Below are 19,115 nucleotides of genomic sequence, written 5' to 3' on the forward strand. Positions count from 1 at the left end.
TGTGAAAATCTGCTTTGATGCCTCCACAAACAAGTTTCATTTCTTTTGGGTGGGATGGAGCATTGTCTATACACGGCTGAGCATGATTAGGCAATCCATTTTTCCTGCTGAACGCAGCCACTTTAGGGACAAACTGGTGCTCAAACCATTCCTTGACCAAGTCACACTTCATTGAAGCAATTTTTTATTTTTATAATACATGGGAAGTGAGTTGACATCAGTGTTTTTTTAACACTTGTAGTTTCTACATTTTGCCTATTACCATCAGTGGAAGTTTGTTGCTGAGATGCTGCTGCAAGTTAAGGCAGTTAGACGTTGTTCGTCGATTTTAAATCCCAGGGCAGATTTCTCTTCTTCCAAAGCAAGACTTTTGGTAGGCAAAGCCTTAGAATTCAGTCTGGTTTCATCTGTGTTGTATACTTGCAGTAGTGAGCAGTTTTGAGAAGAAACAAGACTTTTAAATTCTTCCAGGTAATTGGCAGCTGCTTCGTTGAGCTGTCTAATGGGTCACCATCCATAACCTTGTTCAGTTCCAGAGTCTTTTCTTTTACCACAGGACCAGAAATGAGGATTCCTGTCTTTCTTGAGTGAAACACAAGAATAATGGCTTGTCAAGTTTTTCATATGAAGAGACAGTTTTTTTTTTTTCCAAGACTTATTTCACTTGAAGCAGAACAAAAGTGCTCTTTTTTCCCCCCCTCCAGGCACTAATCATTGATTTTCTGATGGCATGTTCAAGTGATAATTTAGAAGCACTTTGTCCCTTGTCCAGTCTTTTTAACACTTCAAGTTTTGTTGTTATGAACACAAAGAACAACTTCCTTTGCTTACCATGTTTAATGTTTAACAGTAGACATTAGGGACTAAGAATATAAATAAAAAAGGCACAGTGACTTGATAAAAGTAATAACACTCATGGAGCAAAACTTAATAATAAATTTGCAATAATGTATTTGGAATGCGGGAGAAGAGGGACAGGCAGGGCATCTGCACTATGAGTCATTGAAGGTCAAAAGCAGATATCCCTGCACTTAATTTATGCCTTAGTAAGTTAAAACATTGATATTATTCATGAAATCTACATGTACCAGATTCCCACGAAACCAAACAGTGGCCAGTCCCACTTAGCTTGGAATAGCGGAACTGTATTGTATGATGATTCTAATAACCGTGGTTCCCAATGAGCAGGGACAAAAATGAGTACTCCAATGGACATAAAAACCAATATCTCTAGAATAAAATGAGATGATATTCTGTTCTCAGTTTTAAATAAAATTTTTATCTCTTATCCACATTTCATACACAGCAATGCATGGGCCGAGATCAGCCATACACAAAGTTTACATAATGCATTTTTACCTCAGCAAACTATTTAACGTTCGTGTTATAATTTACTGGATTTGATGAAACACAGTAAATATAATGAAAAAGAGAAGAAATTCAGTCCTTTATCGCACGAACATATCAAACTGTAAGGTGCGCAAATCTTAAATTTTTTCACTGAAAACTTTCCTTCCAACTAGATGATCGGTATTTCATAGTGTCCGGAATGCAGTCTCTCAGCACACGTAGCAGCATTAGGCAAGCAGTGCAGCAACAACAAAACTGCTCTCAACGCGGGATGTAGACAACACATCTGTAGCAGTCCTATTAAATTTTATAATTAATAGTTTAATACTGAGAGGAATAAAATCCCAAATTTTAAAAAAAAGTTTGGGGCAGCAGGATTCGAACCTGAGCAAATGAACTGCCAATCTGTGTGCTACACCACCACTACAACAGCTGTTCTAAACTTACTCATATTTTACTCTTGTACAATATTTTACATGCAGTGCTCAAAGAAAAGTACAAACCTGGTGCTGTGAGCAATGTAGTATCCTCAGTGTGGACAAGGATGATGTCACATCAGAGCATGTGCAGTTGAAAACAGACATCTGCATACCTTCTCAAAGTTGACTGTAGTGCCACTGACAGTCATTTCAGCACTCAACACTGATTTCGAGTTATCACAGAGAGAGTGCTATAAAACAAGTACTTGTCCATGTTATTTGCATACCAGCACAAATTTTAAGAGAAATGGCATAATTTTAGAGTGATATTCACAGTATGCTGTAGCATGTTAGCACATGATCAACAATCGCCACTGTAAATACTTTAGTTAGGGGGTATGAGGAGGCAGATGTACCTTAAAAATTCAAGCACTTCATTCCACCTTGCAATACAAGACGAGTTGTTTTAAGAGTAGCTACAATAAAGAAAGTTTTGTCAGAACTTAGTACTTTAGGAGTAAAGGAGACGAGTTGTTTTAAGAGTAGCTACAATAAAGAAAGTTTTGTCAGAACTTAGTACTTTAGGAGTAAAGGAGACCACTCACTGAACAGCAGAAGCGTTAAGCTGTTAACAGGCATACAAAAGGGAGTGAAAACTTTACTATCTTTTAGAAGAAATCCTTTGATGAGCTAGAATACAAATATTCTGTAATCCCAATTATTCGTGCCGCATCTGAGTGCATGCAGACACTGGCCACCACTGCCAGCTTCTACTCGTCTACCTGCCTAGTAGACATCCCGAATATGTTTGAAAATACAATGTTAGCCAAATGGACACAACATGTAGAGAACAAACAATTTATTGAAATATGTATTATACTTTATTTTTAGTTGTTGTACAGCTGATCAATGTAACGTCTTCAAACTCTTCAGTTTTTAGTTGACACTATGGCTGAAAATTGGGACTGGAGCAAAGACGACTTGCAGCAAGCCTGATGAAATTGTATGGTTCAATTACTTTTGTCCGTTCAAAGTTTAGAATGTGATTTGCACATGAGACACCAAGCTGTTTAACACTGTACCACATCTACACGCAGTTTGTGAATGCCAGATCAGTAGCTAACAACTATTGAGGCAATGCAGGACGTCCAAGACCAGGAAGATATGAACAAAGCATCGCTGTTATACAGGAAGCAGTGTTGCAGAGTCCCTCAAAATCAGCATACAATGCAGTTTCAAAACAGAAATTCCTCAAAAACAGTGAAATTTAACCTTGGGATGGGACCATGCCACATCCAAGTTGCCCAAGCTTGAACATTGGTGCAGGTGGAATGCTGTCTTTTTTTTTATCTGAACTGACGAATATGTGGCAAGATATTCTGAATGTAACAGCATTCAGCAATTAAGCCACTTTTCACACAAGGGGTTTGTGAACCAACAACACAATTTTGTGGGACACCACAAACCCACGTGCCATTCTGGGTCTTGACTCCCCCAAAGTGAATGTAAGGTGTGTGCTGTGATTGCAGCTGGACCCTACTTTTTTATACGTGAACAGTAACTTCTGACATCCGTTTGGAGATGCACACCATTGATGAACTAATACGGTTTCAAACAAGATGACACTCCACTGCATCTCGATGCGATGTTCTCACACTGGTGGATTGGTCATCAGTGACCACTGGGCTGGCCTCCACGAACTCCTGAGTTAACACCATATTATTTCTGGTAATGGACATATTTAAAGTAGGAAAGTTCATGACGTAAGTTACCTAAAGGACCATGTACTGGATGTGGTATCATCAATTCCGAGTGAAATGTGTGTACAGATTTTAAATGTTAATCGCTGATTTTCAAGTGTTGAATGTGATGGTGAACTGACTGAATTTGGTGGTACTTAGCACTTGCAGCACATCATTTAACACATTCAGTGTATTTTGTTTATAGATGTATGTGAAGTCAATAAATTGTTTCTGCCATTTGAGTGGTAATATAATTTCGACTAACCCTGTACTGCAATTATTCGTGCATATCCACCCCCACCCCCCTCCCGCTTTACCCCAAATAATCAGGAGTACCTGTACACCCACAAGTGGGCAAGTGCACTCTGCCCCGTCAAAGGGTTTATTCTAGCAAAGTTTTCATTCTTTTATGTGCACCTGTCGACGACTCACCACTTACGCTATTCAGTGAGAGATGTCCCGTACTGCATAAGTACTGATTTTTATGAGTAAACCATTTTCGTTCTGTTGTTGAAGATGTTCTTGTGAACTTTTAGAACTGTCTTCCTTGATTAACAGAAGGGGAAATGTTGAGAAATGAACAACATAGGATTTAGTTATTTGTTTATTTTAACTACCATGCTCATGTTACTAACTTGTTGCAAAAGCAAGGAAGTTTACATAGTTCACAAAATGACATTTCAATGACACCACTCTGTAATCTGGTGTACATAATACTTAACAGATACACTGACATAGTTATAATACAAAACATTAAAAGACATAACATTTTCACAGGAGCAAATAATAATTAAAAACTTATGAGAGCTGAAACATTGTAGCAGTGTGCTGTACACAATCTATAGGTACACCATATCTAGTATGTACAAAACTTCATTGTAGATATAAGTTACAAATTGACTGCAGCACATAACTCCGGCTCACTCTGATAGGTGCTGAGGAAGGAGTACTGCAGGGGGTCAGAGATTACAGAGCTCAGGTAAGCAACCAACTGATCCTATCTAGCTGGCCTCATCCTTTTCACTGGATTTGTAACAGTTGATGAATCAACTGGATCTCGTCGTTCAGTACCAATTCTCTTTCCTTTGTGGAGCACAGGGACAGGTACAGTACTATCAACAAAATTAGCACTTGCCAGATCTGTCCTCTCTTTTTCAGTTTCCACTGGCCCCATTTCACCATCACTATCCGCATAACTTACAAGTGGACGTGCCACCATTATCTCCGCTTCCGATTCCATATGCTGCTGTAGTCGTTGCAATTTTGGTGGTGTCTGAGGTGAGCCAGCAGCTTCCTTCTCATCATCAGCACTGTTATCTTGTTCATTAGGATTGTCGCAGCTGTCACTGTTCTGCAATAACAATAGAATCAATATTATGTAGTGGCAACATTGCAATTAAGCTAGTTCTCTACTCAATAGTAGCTTCTGTGCTAAACATTAATTTTCTAATATAACACAAATAAGTACAAAAGAATGTTGACACGGATTCCTTCTTTGTGAATGATGTGGAGTTAGGCAGTCCATCTGAATTCAGGATAAGAGAATGTGAAACTAGAGTTTAATGACTTGATGGTTATATCAATAGACATTAGCAATGTGAGCCAGAGAGACTGTAAAGGAAAGAAGGAAGATTAGGGTTTAATGTCCCATCATCAACAAGGTCATCTGAGAGGAAGCACAAGGTAGAAGTGGGAGAGAAAATTGGCCGAAGATAGTAACTGTTCTCAAAAGAACAGGTACCATTGATGACTGTGCAGCTTCTCTAGCATAAATGATAGACAATTGAAACCATCAGCTGCTGACAGGTGGTATTGATATACCTCAATGGGGACAGCTGAAAATGTGTGCCCTGACCAGAACTCAAACCCAGGATCTCCTGCTCACATGGCAAATGCTCTAGCCATCTGAGCCACTGAGGACACAGATGAATAGCGCAATTGCAGGGACTTATCCTTTGAACGCTTCCCATGAGATCCACATTCCCAACTGTACACAATCTACGTACATAATTTATCTAATAGATATTTTCCCATTATTTGCACACGCTGAGGTGACGATCCCCCTAAGAGTTCGGGCAACCTGTGCTCTTTCACACAGACGTAGGTAAATGGCTGGGTTGCCCGAACTCTTCAGGAATCGTCACCTTAGTGTGCACGAGTGATGAGTGGATGGGCAAATATCTATTACGTACATTACATGTGTCCTCGGTGGCTCAGATGGATAGAGCATCTGCCATGTAAGCAGGTGATCCTGAGTTCGAGTCACCGTCAGGGCATACATTTTCAGCTGTCCCCACCGAGGTATATAAACGACACCTGTCAGCAGCTGAGGGTTTCAATTGTTTATCACTTCACTTATATGAAGACTTTAAATAAAAGGCTAGCTTTTTTCTGAATCTCTGAGGACAAATATTTTTTCCTTAAATAAGAGTTTAGCTCCAGTGCGCTAATTACAAGTACCATAATCAGAATGTCTACGTTATTAGTCAACTGAGTGGCACTTTTTAATCACTGACAGAGGATTCAGTCATAGAAAATCCTAAAATACAATTTATATTTGACAAAATAATTTGATTGGATTGATAAAAAAATCTGCTCATACCAAGCAGCAGCAGAACACTTACTCAAAAGAAAGTTATAATTAGGCAAGCTTTTGGAGCCAGTGTCTCTTCAGGGAGGAGGGTCAAAGGGGAAGGAAGAGGGATGAAGAAAAGGGACTGAAAAGGGGTAGGTTTTGGGAAAGTCACCAAGAACCGTGGGTCGGATGGACTGAGAAGGAAAAACAGACTGTTGGGGACTGCATCAGATGAGATTTGAAAACCTGAGAGCTTAAAGGTAGCATGCAGGGTAATATGCAAGACAGAGATTACTGCTTAAACATTGTGCATGAGTTAATAAGAGTGAAAAGCTAAGTGCACTGTACGTAACAGAGGTGGGGGGGGGGGGGGGGCAGTGAAAACTAGACGGGTAAGGCAATGAAAGCTGTAGGAAACTAAAACAAGGTGAAGGGTTTCCACCTGTGGAGTTATGAGAAACTGGTGTCTGGAAGAAGAATCCAGATATCGTGTATGGTGTAACAGGCACCATGGCCACAACTCTCATGTTGTACAGCACGCTCCGCCAGTGTTCACCCTCTACCTATGACAATTCATCTTAATTGATAATCTGGTAGTAGCCATGCCAATGTAAAAGGCTGAACAATGTTTATACATAACAGTTGGTATATGATGTGTTGTTTCACAGGCTGCTCTCCCTTTGATAACTGGCAAAACATACTATCCAAGGGGAAGCAACCTGTGAAACGACACTTCATATACTAGCCGTTATGCAAACACTGTTCGGCCTTCCATATCAGCATGACTACCAGCAAATTACCAATTAGGATGAATGGCTGTAGGCAGAGGGTGTATACTGACAACATGCAATATCCTGTTGCAGAGCATGCTCTACAACATGACAATTGCAACCTCGGCACCTGTTTCACTGCACATGCCATCTGGACTCTTTCCCCAGACATCAGTTTCTCAGAACCCCGCAGGAGTGAACTAGCACAACAATATGTCCTTGGGTTCACACCACCCACCTGGCCTTAATTTATGTTACTTTCTTCCGTCTCAGCATTTCTTCACTGTAACTACTCTTTGCTTCACTCTCTTTTAAGTTTTCTACGTCTTTCATTGTCTTTCTCATTTATTTTTCCTCACCCCCCCCCCCCTCCCACCTCTGTTTCATACAATGCATTTAGCTTTTCACTCTTATTAACTCATGCATGGTATTTAAGCAGTAATCTCTGTCTACATATTACCCGTCTTCCACCTTTTAGCTCTCAGGTTTTCAAATCTCGCCTGATGCTGTCTCCAACAATCAGCCTTTCCTCCTCACTCCGTATGGTGTATCTCTGTCCTGATCCACAGTTCTGGGTGACTTTCCCCAAATCTACCCCTTTTCCTAGACTTCTCCAGTCCTTTTCCATCACCCCTCTTTCTACCCCTTCAACCCTTCTGTCTGAAAAAGGAGCCACTGGCTCTGAAAGCTTGCCTAATTATAAATTTCTTTTGAGTGTGTGTTCTGCCGCCACTTTGTGAGTAGATTTTTTTGTCTATTGAATTAAATTATTTTGTAAAATTCATTTTAGTACCACACTCTTTCCATTAACTCAGTATGCATTTATTTTTTAAAATCACATGTCAAATCACTACCAGGGGTCTCATCTCAAAAGGCAACATCCAAAATTAAGAACAAATTGTTTATATTCAGGAATTGTTTTATTTGGCTAATGGTGTAGATAAATATGATTGCTCATAAAGGAAGAGTCCTGCATTTCTTGAAATAAATAAAAGTTGTAAGCTGCAGTTCCCCCTTTCCTCCCAGCATAAAATATCGACAAGAGTTGTCGCTGTAGCAGGTTGATATTTGTTACCGGTAGGTTTGAATAACATGCAAGTATTACAGAAATATTTTGGGCACTCAAATGTGAATCCGAGGACAGAATGCGTCATTCTTTTTGAAGAACAGAAAACTGTTGAATAAATTTAAAGAACCTCTACGTTGTTTTTGATGAACACTATTGAGTAAATTTAGTGGAATGACATTCGAAGCTGACTGCAGAGCAATTCTACTGCAGCCAGCATACATTTTGCATCGAGACCTGGAATATCAAGACACAAGAAATTAGGGATCGTACTGAGACACACAGGCGGAAATTTTTCCCTCAGTCTATTTGTGAGTGGAACAGGAAAGGAAATGACTAGACTTGTAGTGGTACGTACAGAGTATCCTCTGCCACCCACTGTACGGTGGCTTGTGGAATCTGTATGGATGTAGATATTGGCTAACGCTAACTCATCTACGCTAAATGAGAAAAAAGGCTTTTAAACAGCTGTAGCAGAACTCAGTGCAGCTGAACCATCCTCTTCAACCTCTTCTTGTTGTTTCTATATTAAACTTTTAATATTAATCAGGAAAAAGTACATCATCAATGTTCATCTTCCTCCATCTGCACCTTTCATCTCACATCTAAGCTTCTAAGAAACTACATAGACATTTCAATAGGCACCCAGACACTGATTTTAAAATCACAGCTGCACCGTAGTGTTTTTATATCACCTGAGAGTTTAAAATTTTCCAATTGGTAATAGTGGCAACATTTCATTGGTTTCACTGTTATCAGAGCAAGGCCACTGTTTGTTCTTTTATCATCATCATCATCATCTCTCAGAGATCTCTCCACCCTCGAACAGAATATGCCTATGTTTTTTAAGGAAATAAGTTGGAGAAGAACCCATTCTTTATCGGCATTCAAAACTTAATTCTTCAGCTTTTCCCAGTGTTCTTCATGATACAATAGTTGGCAGGTGAACACCAGGATATCAGTTTCAAACACGCACAATATATCACTACCTCTGCTACCCCGGAAGTCAGTCCGTTGTGGAGTATCACATTCCCCTTCTTAATCAGACTAATTTTAAGTTCCCAGTCCTTGTTAGGAATGCAGTTGGCCCTCATGATTAATCAGCACTTACCTTACTCAAATATCAATTGATTCTTCAATGACAGTCCCAGTAGTTAAGACATCTGTGCCAGAAAGTTAGTATTGCCATAATGCATTCCGTGTTATTCTGATAGGCAATGTTCTGTAGCTGCAGATTTGTTAGGTTGTTGCTATCTTGAGGAGGAGGTTCAAATGGCTCTAAGCACTATGGGACTTAACATCTGAGATCAGTCTCCTAGACTTAAAACTCCTGAAATCTAACTAACCTTAGGACATCACACGTCCATGCCCAAGGCAGGATTCAAACCTGCAACAGCAGCAGCAGCAGCTCGGTTCCGGACTGAAGTGCCTAGAACCGCTCAGCCACAGCGGCTGGCGGAGGAGGAGGAGATTAGTATTTAACGTCCTGCCAACAACGAGATGATTAGAGACAGGGCACAAGATTGGATTAAGGGAAGATGGAGAAGAAAAGCTGTTGTGCTTCTCAGTTTCCACCAGTTCTACGTTGGATGTACAGTGTAGGGCTCTCCACATTTGCTACTCCTTGTACTACTTGTTCTGGAATACCCTCCTCAAATGTTCAGTTCTCTTTGTTGAAGAGGGTGCAAGCCCTATGTACCAAAGTTTTGAGCACACCATTCCTGTGTGCTGAGTGGCAGCAGCTGTCCGCATGTAAGTAAAGCTCTAACAGCACTGGAATTTCCCAGATGGTACAATACGTAAAATAAGGAAAGGAAAACACTCATCTGCAGCTGACTGAAGTGTAATGCATAAAAATGCCCAACAAAAAGATTCACACTATCTTACAAGCTCTTGCTATTTCTCTAGCACATTCATATACACAGACATCCAAACACACACACGTGGCCACAGGGAGGCTGACTGTTGATTATCCATTTTTGAGAGAAGTTGCCAGGGTAACTGGAAGGAGAGAAGGAGTGTGTGAAACAGGTCTTTCAAAAGATTACTCAGCTTCAAATGCTGAATATATAAGCAAATCCATGGTGCTGTGATGTGTATTCACATGGTACCATCCTATGCCAACTTATTTATGCGGCATATGGAGGAAAGCTTTCTACCCACTCAACACCTAATACCCCAATTACATTTTCAATTTCAATATCTCAACTAGCAGCAAAGAAAACGTTTGCTCTTTCCAAATATCTACTCCAAAATTTGCTTTGGTTGGCTCCTTTCAACTGAACAAGTGAATTTCCTTTATGTTGAACTCCACATCTCAAGTAGCTCTGTAAATACATCTGTTCATGTCAACCATCAACAGTACCTCCATTCTGACAGCTGTCATGCAGTCCAGGTCAAAATGACACTACCTTACAGCCTCACTACCCGCAAAAGCCAAATCTGCAATGGAAAGCAGGAGTTGTCGAATTATACTGATAACCTTATCTGAGCCTTTATTTACAGACAGTATCCTATTCAGCTCATCCATAAAAAGATGTGTGCCATCTCCTCCTCCGACACCAATAAACCTGTTAACATGCCTACAACCAGCACTCTTGTGATAGATCAGAAAATCTGGCCTTGGCTACCTCTCGTCATGAGGGATGACATCTACCCATATCACCCAGAGTAGAGCCCCCCCCCCCCCCCATCCTACAGAATACTCCATGGTCACACTCACTCTTTCTCCTCCTCCCTTCCTGCCCTTTTCCACCCTATACCTTTTCTCCACCTTCACCTTCCCTCTCACTCTGCTCTGTGTGTTTTATATGCTCCTTCCCCTGAACTACTTTCATTTTGCTGTGCAGGCACTGAGTCTTCTTTCGAAAGATCTCCCTCTCACTATCCTGCTACCCAGCCCGCCTCATGCCTACTTTTCCTGTCCATTCCCCATTTACACCTACCCTGGCAACTGCTCTCAATAATCAAGTCTTGCCATGGCCCCTGGTGTGTGTATTTGTGTACCTGAAAATATATGGTGCTCAACTCATTTTTCTAGTGTGCACTTTAGCCCAATGTGCCATTCGCTCTTCTTTTCGCCGGAACACACAGCAAGGCATGTTACTCCAACCACTTAATCACCATTGTAAGACTGGTGTTCTGGTGTATGGAATGAGATGAATGAGAAAGTTATTAGACTTGTCTCTTCCATGTGGCCATATGTCAGACATATGTTGTCTACACATCAGAAAAAACAGGCAGGCTTCCACTGGGTTGATTCAAAGGCTTCCTCCTCAAAATGTTCCGTATACATTTTGGTGAAAACTGGTAAAAGTGGACTCCCCATGGCTACAGCTCCTGTCTGCTCACAGTAACCACCATAAAAAAGAAAGCAATTATGTCAACATCAAGAAATGCCTAGAAGATTAATCATCTCTTATGTCAAACTTTTGGCCAATAAGTCCCAACAATTCTAGTAAGGGCACTCTGGTAGAATGGGAGACCACCTCAAAACTCACAAGGATGTCCATATCCTTAAGCTTTAAAGTTGTTAGGGCATTCTACAAAATCCATAGAGTTGCGAATTTGATGTGGACACCTCTCGACATAAGTGTTAAGCTTATTCTTCAGTTACTTAGCTAGTGACCATGTCAGGGCACCAAGGTTGCTAACAGAGGGGCACAACTGTCATGAACTTGTGGCCGTCCATGAAGTCTTGGTGCAAATGAAGCTCTCTGTTGTATTTTCTTAACAACCTCATCTTGCAAGCTGGGTTCTCTGAGAAGTGCCACATTCTTCCTTTCCACCATCTTGGTAGGATCAGGAAAGTCTCCTGGTACATACTGTCTTCTACCTGGCGCCCTCTTTTCTCAATGTTCCCCTCGTGAGACAGGTACACTGTTGTGTTGCCTTTGTCGGTGGGCAAGAACGATTTCTTATCTTTGTTCACAAGAATGCATATGTTTTCTAAACTACTTATTAAGGTCAAAGTCGTGCAAACTGCCTGCTCCACTGTGCTGATGATGTTCATGATGGGTGTCGATTTAAGAGCTAGTTCAAAATTGAGTCCTTTCAGAAGACCTGAAACCACATCCTCATCTAATTGCTTGCACATGAGATTGAGGAGAGTGTTGCAGGAAGCATCAGTAGATTATCTCTCTGATACATGCTGTGGGCCATGTGACACCACCAATCCATGGCCATGTCCAGGAGTTGAACTGGTTGGCCAACTGTAGATGTAAGCTGAAAAGTTTTATGTTGGTTGAGTCCATGCACCAGTGAATACAGCACAGTCCCTCCAATACTATAACTAGGCTGGCACACTTCTTGATTCCCCTGGCAAAGTTCAGCACCACGTCTTCCTCACAGCACCTCATAAGGAAGGCAAATGCACACTGCAGACAGCTCTTCCAGTGGTGAAGCTTCTTCATGCCACAATAAATCTCCACCAAGTGGTATGAGAAGTGATTCTGCGAAAATGAAGTAAGTAATTCCTTTCATCTTTTTGTGGGGAAATTACATTGTCCAGTTTCATTAATGGGACAACCTCTCCAAAGCCTGAATAACCACCTTTTGCAGCAGAGACTGCTACATGATGTGCGGGAAGAGCGTCAATTAGGTTCCAGAAGACACCGATAGGAATGAGGAGCCATCCCAACTCCAGTGCCATGGCCAACTGCATTAGGCAGTCTTGCCAGGTCCTTCGAATTTTTTTTAAGATCTTCTGATTTTTGAATTATTCTAGAAAATACAAAATTTTGTGTAAATATACCGAAATTTTCTGATCTTCCTTTGTCGATAGTAAATGCTGCTACATAACACATACTTGTCAATTCAATCACAAGGAAACATTATGTTAACAATTACTACTGCTGGACTAATACTGTATTGTTTGGACACAAGAGAAGGCAAAGTCATGAAAAACAAACACTGTCCAGCGGTTGTAGTCCAAGGCAATGGATGGAGTCGAAGTTATGCCTATTCAGCAAAGGAGCATATGGGCAACAAAGTGTATTTACGGGTCTGGGCAGTTCACGGCGGTTACGAGGTGACACACAAGCTCGTGCAAAGTATGAGAGTGCTGTGCTTGATTAAATATGAGTTCAAAGTCGGATTTTCAGTCCGTGGTGACAATGCCCAAAAAGGTACAATATTGTACGAAATATAATCCCCGATGGGAAAAAGAAACAGTGTGTAGTGGTTGGCTCAGAAGCAGCAAGAAAGGTCCTCATAATGTTTACTGCTGGGCAGTGACTGTGATCTAAAAACTACGTCTGTAAAAAGTGATATAGTAAAGCACGTGAGTGGTAAGAAACTTGTAATTGTGGTGACCAGCAAAGGCAACCTAAATTTACCGATATGTCATGAAGTGGAAACTCAAGATAACGTGACAGTTACGATTGGTGAAACTTGCCTTGCTAGTTTTGTTGCAGAGCATGATTTATCACTTTGGGTGGTTGAACATTTACTGCAACTCAACCAGGCCATGTGTCCTAATTAACAAGTTGCAAAACATATTTATTGTGGCATAACAAAAATAGCTGAAAACATAAATGTTGCAAGCAAGGCAAGTTTCGTGAACTGACACACTTAAGACAAATAATATGACAGCAATTTAATCTCACTGTTGATGAATCAACAGATAAGGAGTGCATAAAAGATTTGTGTTTGGCAGTGTGTGTTCCAAGTGAAGGAAATCAAATAAGCGTGGCCTTTCTGGGACTGATCGCACTTACTGATGCTACTGCTGATACATTATATCAGGATATTGTCAAGTTCTTGAGAATACGACTGGTTTCACAGCAGGAGGAGTGAATGCTATCTTAGCGGACAGTCATTCCTTATCTACTTTGTTTAAGCAAGATATTCCAGAGCTGTTACTGACGGAATGGTATGTGTATCCTTTGTTTGTTTAACCCTTCCTAGAAGCATAAAAGATGTAGTGAGCGATGTTCACAATTACTTCCAGTGCAGCCCTAAACATATTAGTAAATCGAAAGATTTTCAGAACATAGTAAAAGTAAAACCGCAAAAATTATTTCATCCTAGCCACACACGCTGGCTCTCTTTCCATATTGTCGTATCCAGGCTCCTTGTGCAATATGATTCTCGGAAACTGTTTTTTATTGGTGCTGTGGCTAATGACAAACTTCTGGCAAGTGATACAATTCTGTAGAAATCAAACAATAATATTACAAGACTTTCTTCATTTTTTGACTATTGTGTTGCCTATCTTCAATGCACTTAACACTTAGGCGCCAATGCCCGTAAAAATAAGGGCGTGCGCAGCCTGCCCAAAAGTCCGGCGCCTGTAAGTTTACGGGCGCGAGTTCTTGTTCTTCCTCTTCCTCTTCCTTCCATTGTGTGTTCTTAGAGCTCCCGCTTGTCTGGGAGGCACTGCATGGACTGTAGTTCAAGTATTGGTCACTAGATGGCGCGGGCATGCTGTGGAAGGGTGTGTTTCCCTTTTCATTTGTCGTGTTTTGTGAGCGGCGATTTTTCCTGCGCGGTCTCAGTAGTGTCGACATGGCGAAGCGTGCATGACGGACGAAGAAATTTCTCGCAAGTTACATCGTGATTTCGAAGAAAGTGACGTTGATTTGTCAGAGGAAGATGTTGTAGATGACTCTGATGATGATGTGGACTATGTTCAAGAAGTAGTTTCTGGCAGTTCAGGTAAAGAATTCTGACAACAAAAAATGTGAAATTTTTGTTCAGATTTTCACTGAAAAAACTCTCAGTACGTAATTATGATTTTATTTGCAAATATTACTCTTCTGACAGATTCAGAAAAGGTGAGCAGGTGTCCAAGCACTTCAGCAGCAAGTAATCCCGTCGATATTGTGCCTGAGGAACGAGCGAGACTGAAGGCAAGGGGGAAGCAGAGACCTGTGCGCCGCACCGATTCTGAGGAAGGTTGCACGACTACTGATCGTGCACCAGACATCGATCTATTCTCAGGACAATCCGGAATATGCAATGTTGTCAGTTTAGACCAGAACAGTGCACCTATAGAATTTTTCTCATATTTCCTAACAGACAGTATGATGAAACCTGTAAAGGAACAAACTAATCTGTATGCTCAACAATGCGTCAGGCAATTACGAAGCACAAATTCCCTTTCACCCCCCTGCTCATTATCAAAGTGGAAAGGAGTTACACTTATGGAAATAAGGAAGTTTCTGGCAATTGTAGACCATATGTAAATGTGAGGCCACGTATACAAGAGCACTGGTCCAAAAACCCTGTTGTGTCATGTAATTTCTGTCCAAACATCTTGAGCCGTGACAGATTTCTTTCTATTTTGAAAAACTTCCACATTAGTGATAACTTCTTAGCTAAGAGAAAAGGAGAAACTGGCTATGACCCACTGCACAAGGTGAGACCCCTCCTAGATAATGTGTGTGCTAATTGCCAGCGTGCGTATACACCATCTCAAAAAATTACAATAGATGAAGGCACGTGTAAATTTCGAGGTCGTGTGTATTTCAGACAGTACATGCCACAAAACCCAAATAAATACAGTATCAAACTGTACATGTTATCCGTATCTGACACAGGTTACATCTGGAATTTCTCTGTTTGCGCGGGTGAAAGGTCTGACACAGTGACTCTGGTAAAGACATTGCTTGCAAATCTGTCAGGAAAAGGCTACACTTTGCTTACGGGCAGATTCTACACAAGTCCAATACTTGCTTCAGAACTGGAAGTTGCAAAAACTGCTCTTGTGGGAACAACAAGAAAATCTCGGCAGGGATTGCCTCGTGCTATAAAAGAGCGAGGTGAACTTATTTTCAGGCGTATAGGAAATATGTTAGCACTGTGTTGGAAGGACAAAAGAAATGTGCATATGATAAGTACATGGCACAGTGCCCTTAACACTGCATTCACGGAAAGGCACACAAACAGCACATTACATGCAAAGTACTCGGGGGATAGGGCAGGCCTCACTGTACGTTGCCACAGACAACGAATATAAAGATCTTCTGACCTTCCTCAAAGATCGGAAGATCGAACATTACACGTACAGAACGCTGGACGAGAGAACCCAGCAGTACGTGATCAAGAGAGTGGATCCTAGTACCCCCAACGATACAGTACAGGCGGCGCTTTGTTATCTGGGATTCGGCTGCAAAAGTGCCTCCCGGATGACAGGGTTCCGTACTCAGGCACCGTTGCCACACTACATGGTTGAGTTAGCCGACACGGCTGATTCCCGCGCCATCCTGCAGATAAAGAGCTTTCTGCGGATGGACGTACGTGTAGAACTTAACAAACCACCCAACGTCCCCTAATAATGTAACAACTGTGAGCGGTTCGGCCACTCGGCCCTCCGCTGCGGCCTGGCAACTCGCTGCCGCGGATGAACTGGCGACCACAGATCCAACACTTGCACACAAACATAGCATAACCAGCAACGCTGCGCCAACTGTGGTGGGCCCCATGCGGCAAACTTCAGACAGTGCAGTGCATACAAACAGGTGCTGAAACGAAAACAAGACAAGAATAGGGTACTGTACGACATACCACGCCCAAGGCCAGCGCCGAATCCGGTAAGGAACGACGTAACGTTTGCCACGGTTGCACGCCCTGGCGGAATGGCACAGGCCGCGGAACCTCAGCGCCCTTCACACACACACGTGAAACAACTGCTGCAACAGCTACACAACAGCCACAGACAACACCTGAAACCCAACAAGCATCGGTACCAACACCTATGCCCCCAAACAACACGACCCCACTCCCGAAAATCACGTGCTGCCAAGAAACGCACCATATACAGGAAAACACATCCACACAAGAACCCCCCGATCCCCAAGTCCAGAGGATGAATAGATGCACAAGCAAACACAGGGTGGGGAACACGAAATCACCACAACAGGCCACGCAGCTACAACAGATCAGCAACACACAGGAAAACAGTCAACAAGACACCGAGACTGTAACTCACACTACCATCCCCCTCACCACAGAAGTAACACAGGCGCCACAACCTCTGTCACAAAACACAAATGCCACTCCTAGCAACACACCAATACCCGCACAAGCGGCCGCTAACTCACAGCAGCACCTCAGGCTGCCATGCCCAACACCAACACATCACCTGGGGGAATACTGGAAACGCTATTCCCTCGGCACACGACCGTTCAAATCCTTACCAAGGTGCTGACAGCCATCACTACACTCATCACCCAGCTCATGAGTGCCGAACCCGGGCAATACTGGGCCGTCATACACACTGCCATCACAACACTCTTTCTCACTCTTACATGAATAATATACCACAACCGGCCCATAACGCATACCAGCACACACTATCACAGATCCTGTTCTGGAATGCAGACTCCATCCACAACAAAAGGGCAGAATTTACCACGTTCATGGAGTGCAAGGGAATCCTTGTCACGCTACTGAGCGAGACCAAGCTTAAACCGCACAAACAACTAAACTTTCCTGGCTACTGTGTATATCGTACCGACCGACTGGGCGATGCCGTGGCAGGTGGAACTGCAATCGTCATACACAAAGACATTGAGCACACAAACAAAGAGCTCCCCGAACTGGAAAAAATTGAGGCTACGGCCATCAGAGTCAAGTTCAACGGAGCCTACACCACACCAATATCGGTATACAACAGCCCTGTAGGCATTTCAACACGCGATATCAGCACATTACTCAACATTTCACCGCGAGTAATAGTCGCTGGAGATCTGAACGCTAAACACCCAGAGTGGAATTCACGCATACGAAATCCCAACGGCAAAAAACTGTACGAACATTCACTAGGCAGAAACTACATTATACTAGCGCTGACTGAACCAACGCACATTCCCTATCAGAGGGGACACAGGCCAGACGTGATAGACATGGCCCTCATCAAGGGCATTACATCGACACTCAACGTTGCTGTTGAAAACGATCTGCCCTCAAACCACCAACCTGTAATACTATACATCGAGGAAACACTGCAGCACATGGAACAACGCAAGATGTTGGACTATGGGCGTGCGAATTGGACACTGTTCAAGCAAACGCTCAATAGCCACATCCCACCTATACACGAAATTAATGAAACAGCACAAATTGACGAGGCAGTAGAAACCCTCACTAACGCCGTCCAGGACGCAATGGCAGGCACCATACCTGATCGCTCCTAACAACAACGCAGTGCGGCCCTGCCATAGGAAATCCTGGGCCTAATCTCAATGAGGAATCGCCTCAGGAGACAATGGCAGTGCACCAGGTGTCCGTACTTCAAACGGCACATTAACAGGCTACAGGGCATCATACACGATAAAATACAAACACATAGAGCACAACAGTGGAACCAAAAACTCTTAGGGCTGGACACCACACGACCTGGCGTGTGGCAACTAGCCCGACACTTCACCAGGGAGAAAATATACACCCCCACACTTCAAGGGCCTGACGGACCTGCATACTCAGCGGAAGAGAAAGCAGAGCTAATGGCCCGAACACTCGCAGCGTCATTCACACCGAACCTGGTACCATCAGATCCAGTGTTTACACTTGCTACTGACCAAGAGGTTACACGCATTCTAGTCCAACCATCATGCGATGACATTCGACATGCTAGCACAGCCAAAGTCTCCTGGGCTATAATGCACTCCACTGCTAGGAAAGCCCCTGGTCATGATGGCATTCAAAACCGTTTCCTCCAGGAGTTCACGGATAAAGCAACTGAGTACCTAACACACATAACGAATGCCATACTAAAACACCAACACTTCCCCGCCTTTTGGAAGATGGCCAAGGTCCTGAAGTTCAGGAAGCCGGGGAAAGACCACAGCCTCCCACAAAATTACCGACCCATCAGCCTTCTGAGCTCGCTCAGTAAGATTGTTGAGAAGGTGATTCTCAAACGCATCACTAGGCACTGCATAACAAATGACATCCTGAGACAGGAGCAATTCGGCTTCAGGAATCACCACTCCACAACACAACTACTCCTACGGGTCATTGAACACATTTTTAACATTTGGCTTCAACATAAACAAAGCTACAGGGCAGTGTTCCTGGACATCGAAAAGGCTTTCGACCGTCTATGGCACAACGGCCTCATCTGCAAACTCAGCGACGTGGGATTCCGCGACGGGCTGCTGCGTCTAATACACTCATACCTCACAGACAGGAGTTTCAACACTGACATGCAGGGAAAACAATCAACTCGACATGATATACACGCGGGAG

General features: G+C 42.6%; 1 protein-coding gene across 8 annotated transcripts in view; it reads right to left on the minus strand.

The window, feature by feature from the left end:
• Positions 1-4,102: 4,102 nt before the first annotated feature.
• Positions 4,103-19,115, minus strand: part of LOC126284967 (histone-lysine N-methyltransferase 2D-like) — a 322,299-nt gene continuing 307,286 nt past the window's right edge. For all 8 annotated transcript variants that reach the window (XM_049984245.1, XM_049984244.1, XM_049984243.1 and 5 more), the window contains one exon: positions 4,103-4,862. In XM_049984245.1, coding sequence (XP_049840202.1) covers positions 4,509-4,862 — 354 coding nt within the window. In that variant the 3' untranslated portion in view covers positions 4,103-4,508. The remainder of the gene's footprint in view (positions 4,863-19,115) is intronic.

Source organism: Schistocerca gregaria, chromosome 8 (assembly GCF_023897955.1).
Source record: "Schistocerca gregaria isolate iqSchGreg1 chromosome 8, iqSchGreg1.2, whole genome shotgun sequence".
NCBI classification, from domain to species: domain Eukaryota; kingdom Metazoa; phylum Arthropoda; class Insecta; order Orthoptera; family Acrididae; genus Schistocerca; species Schistocerca gregaria.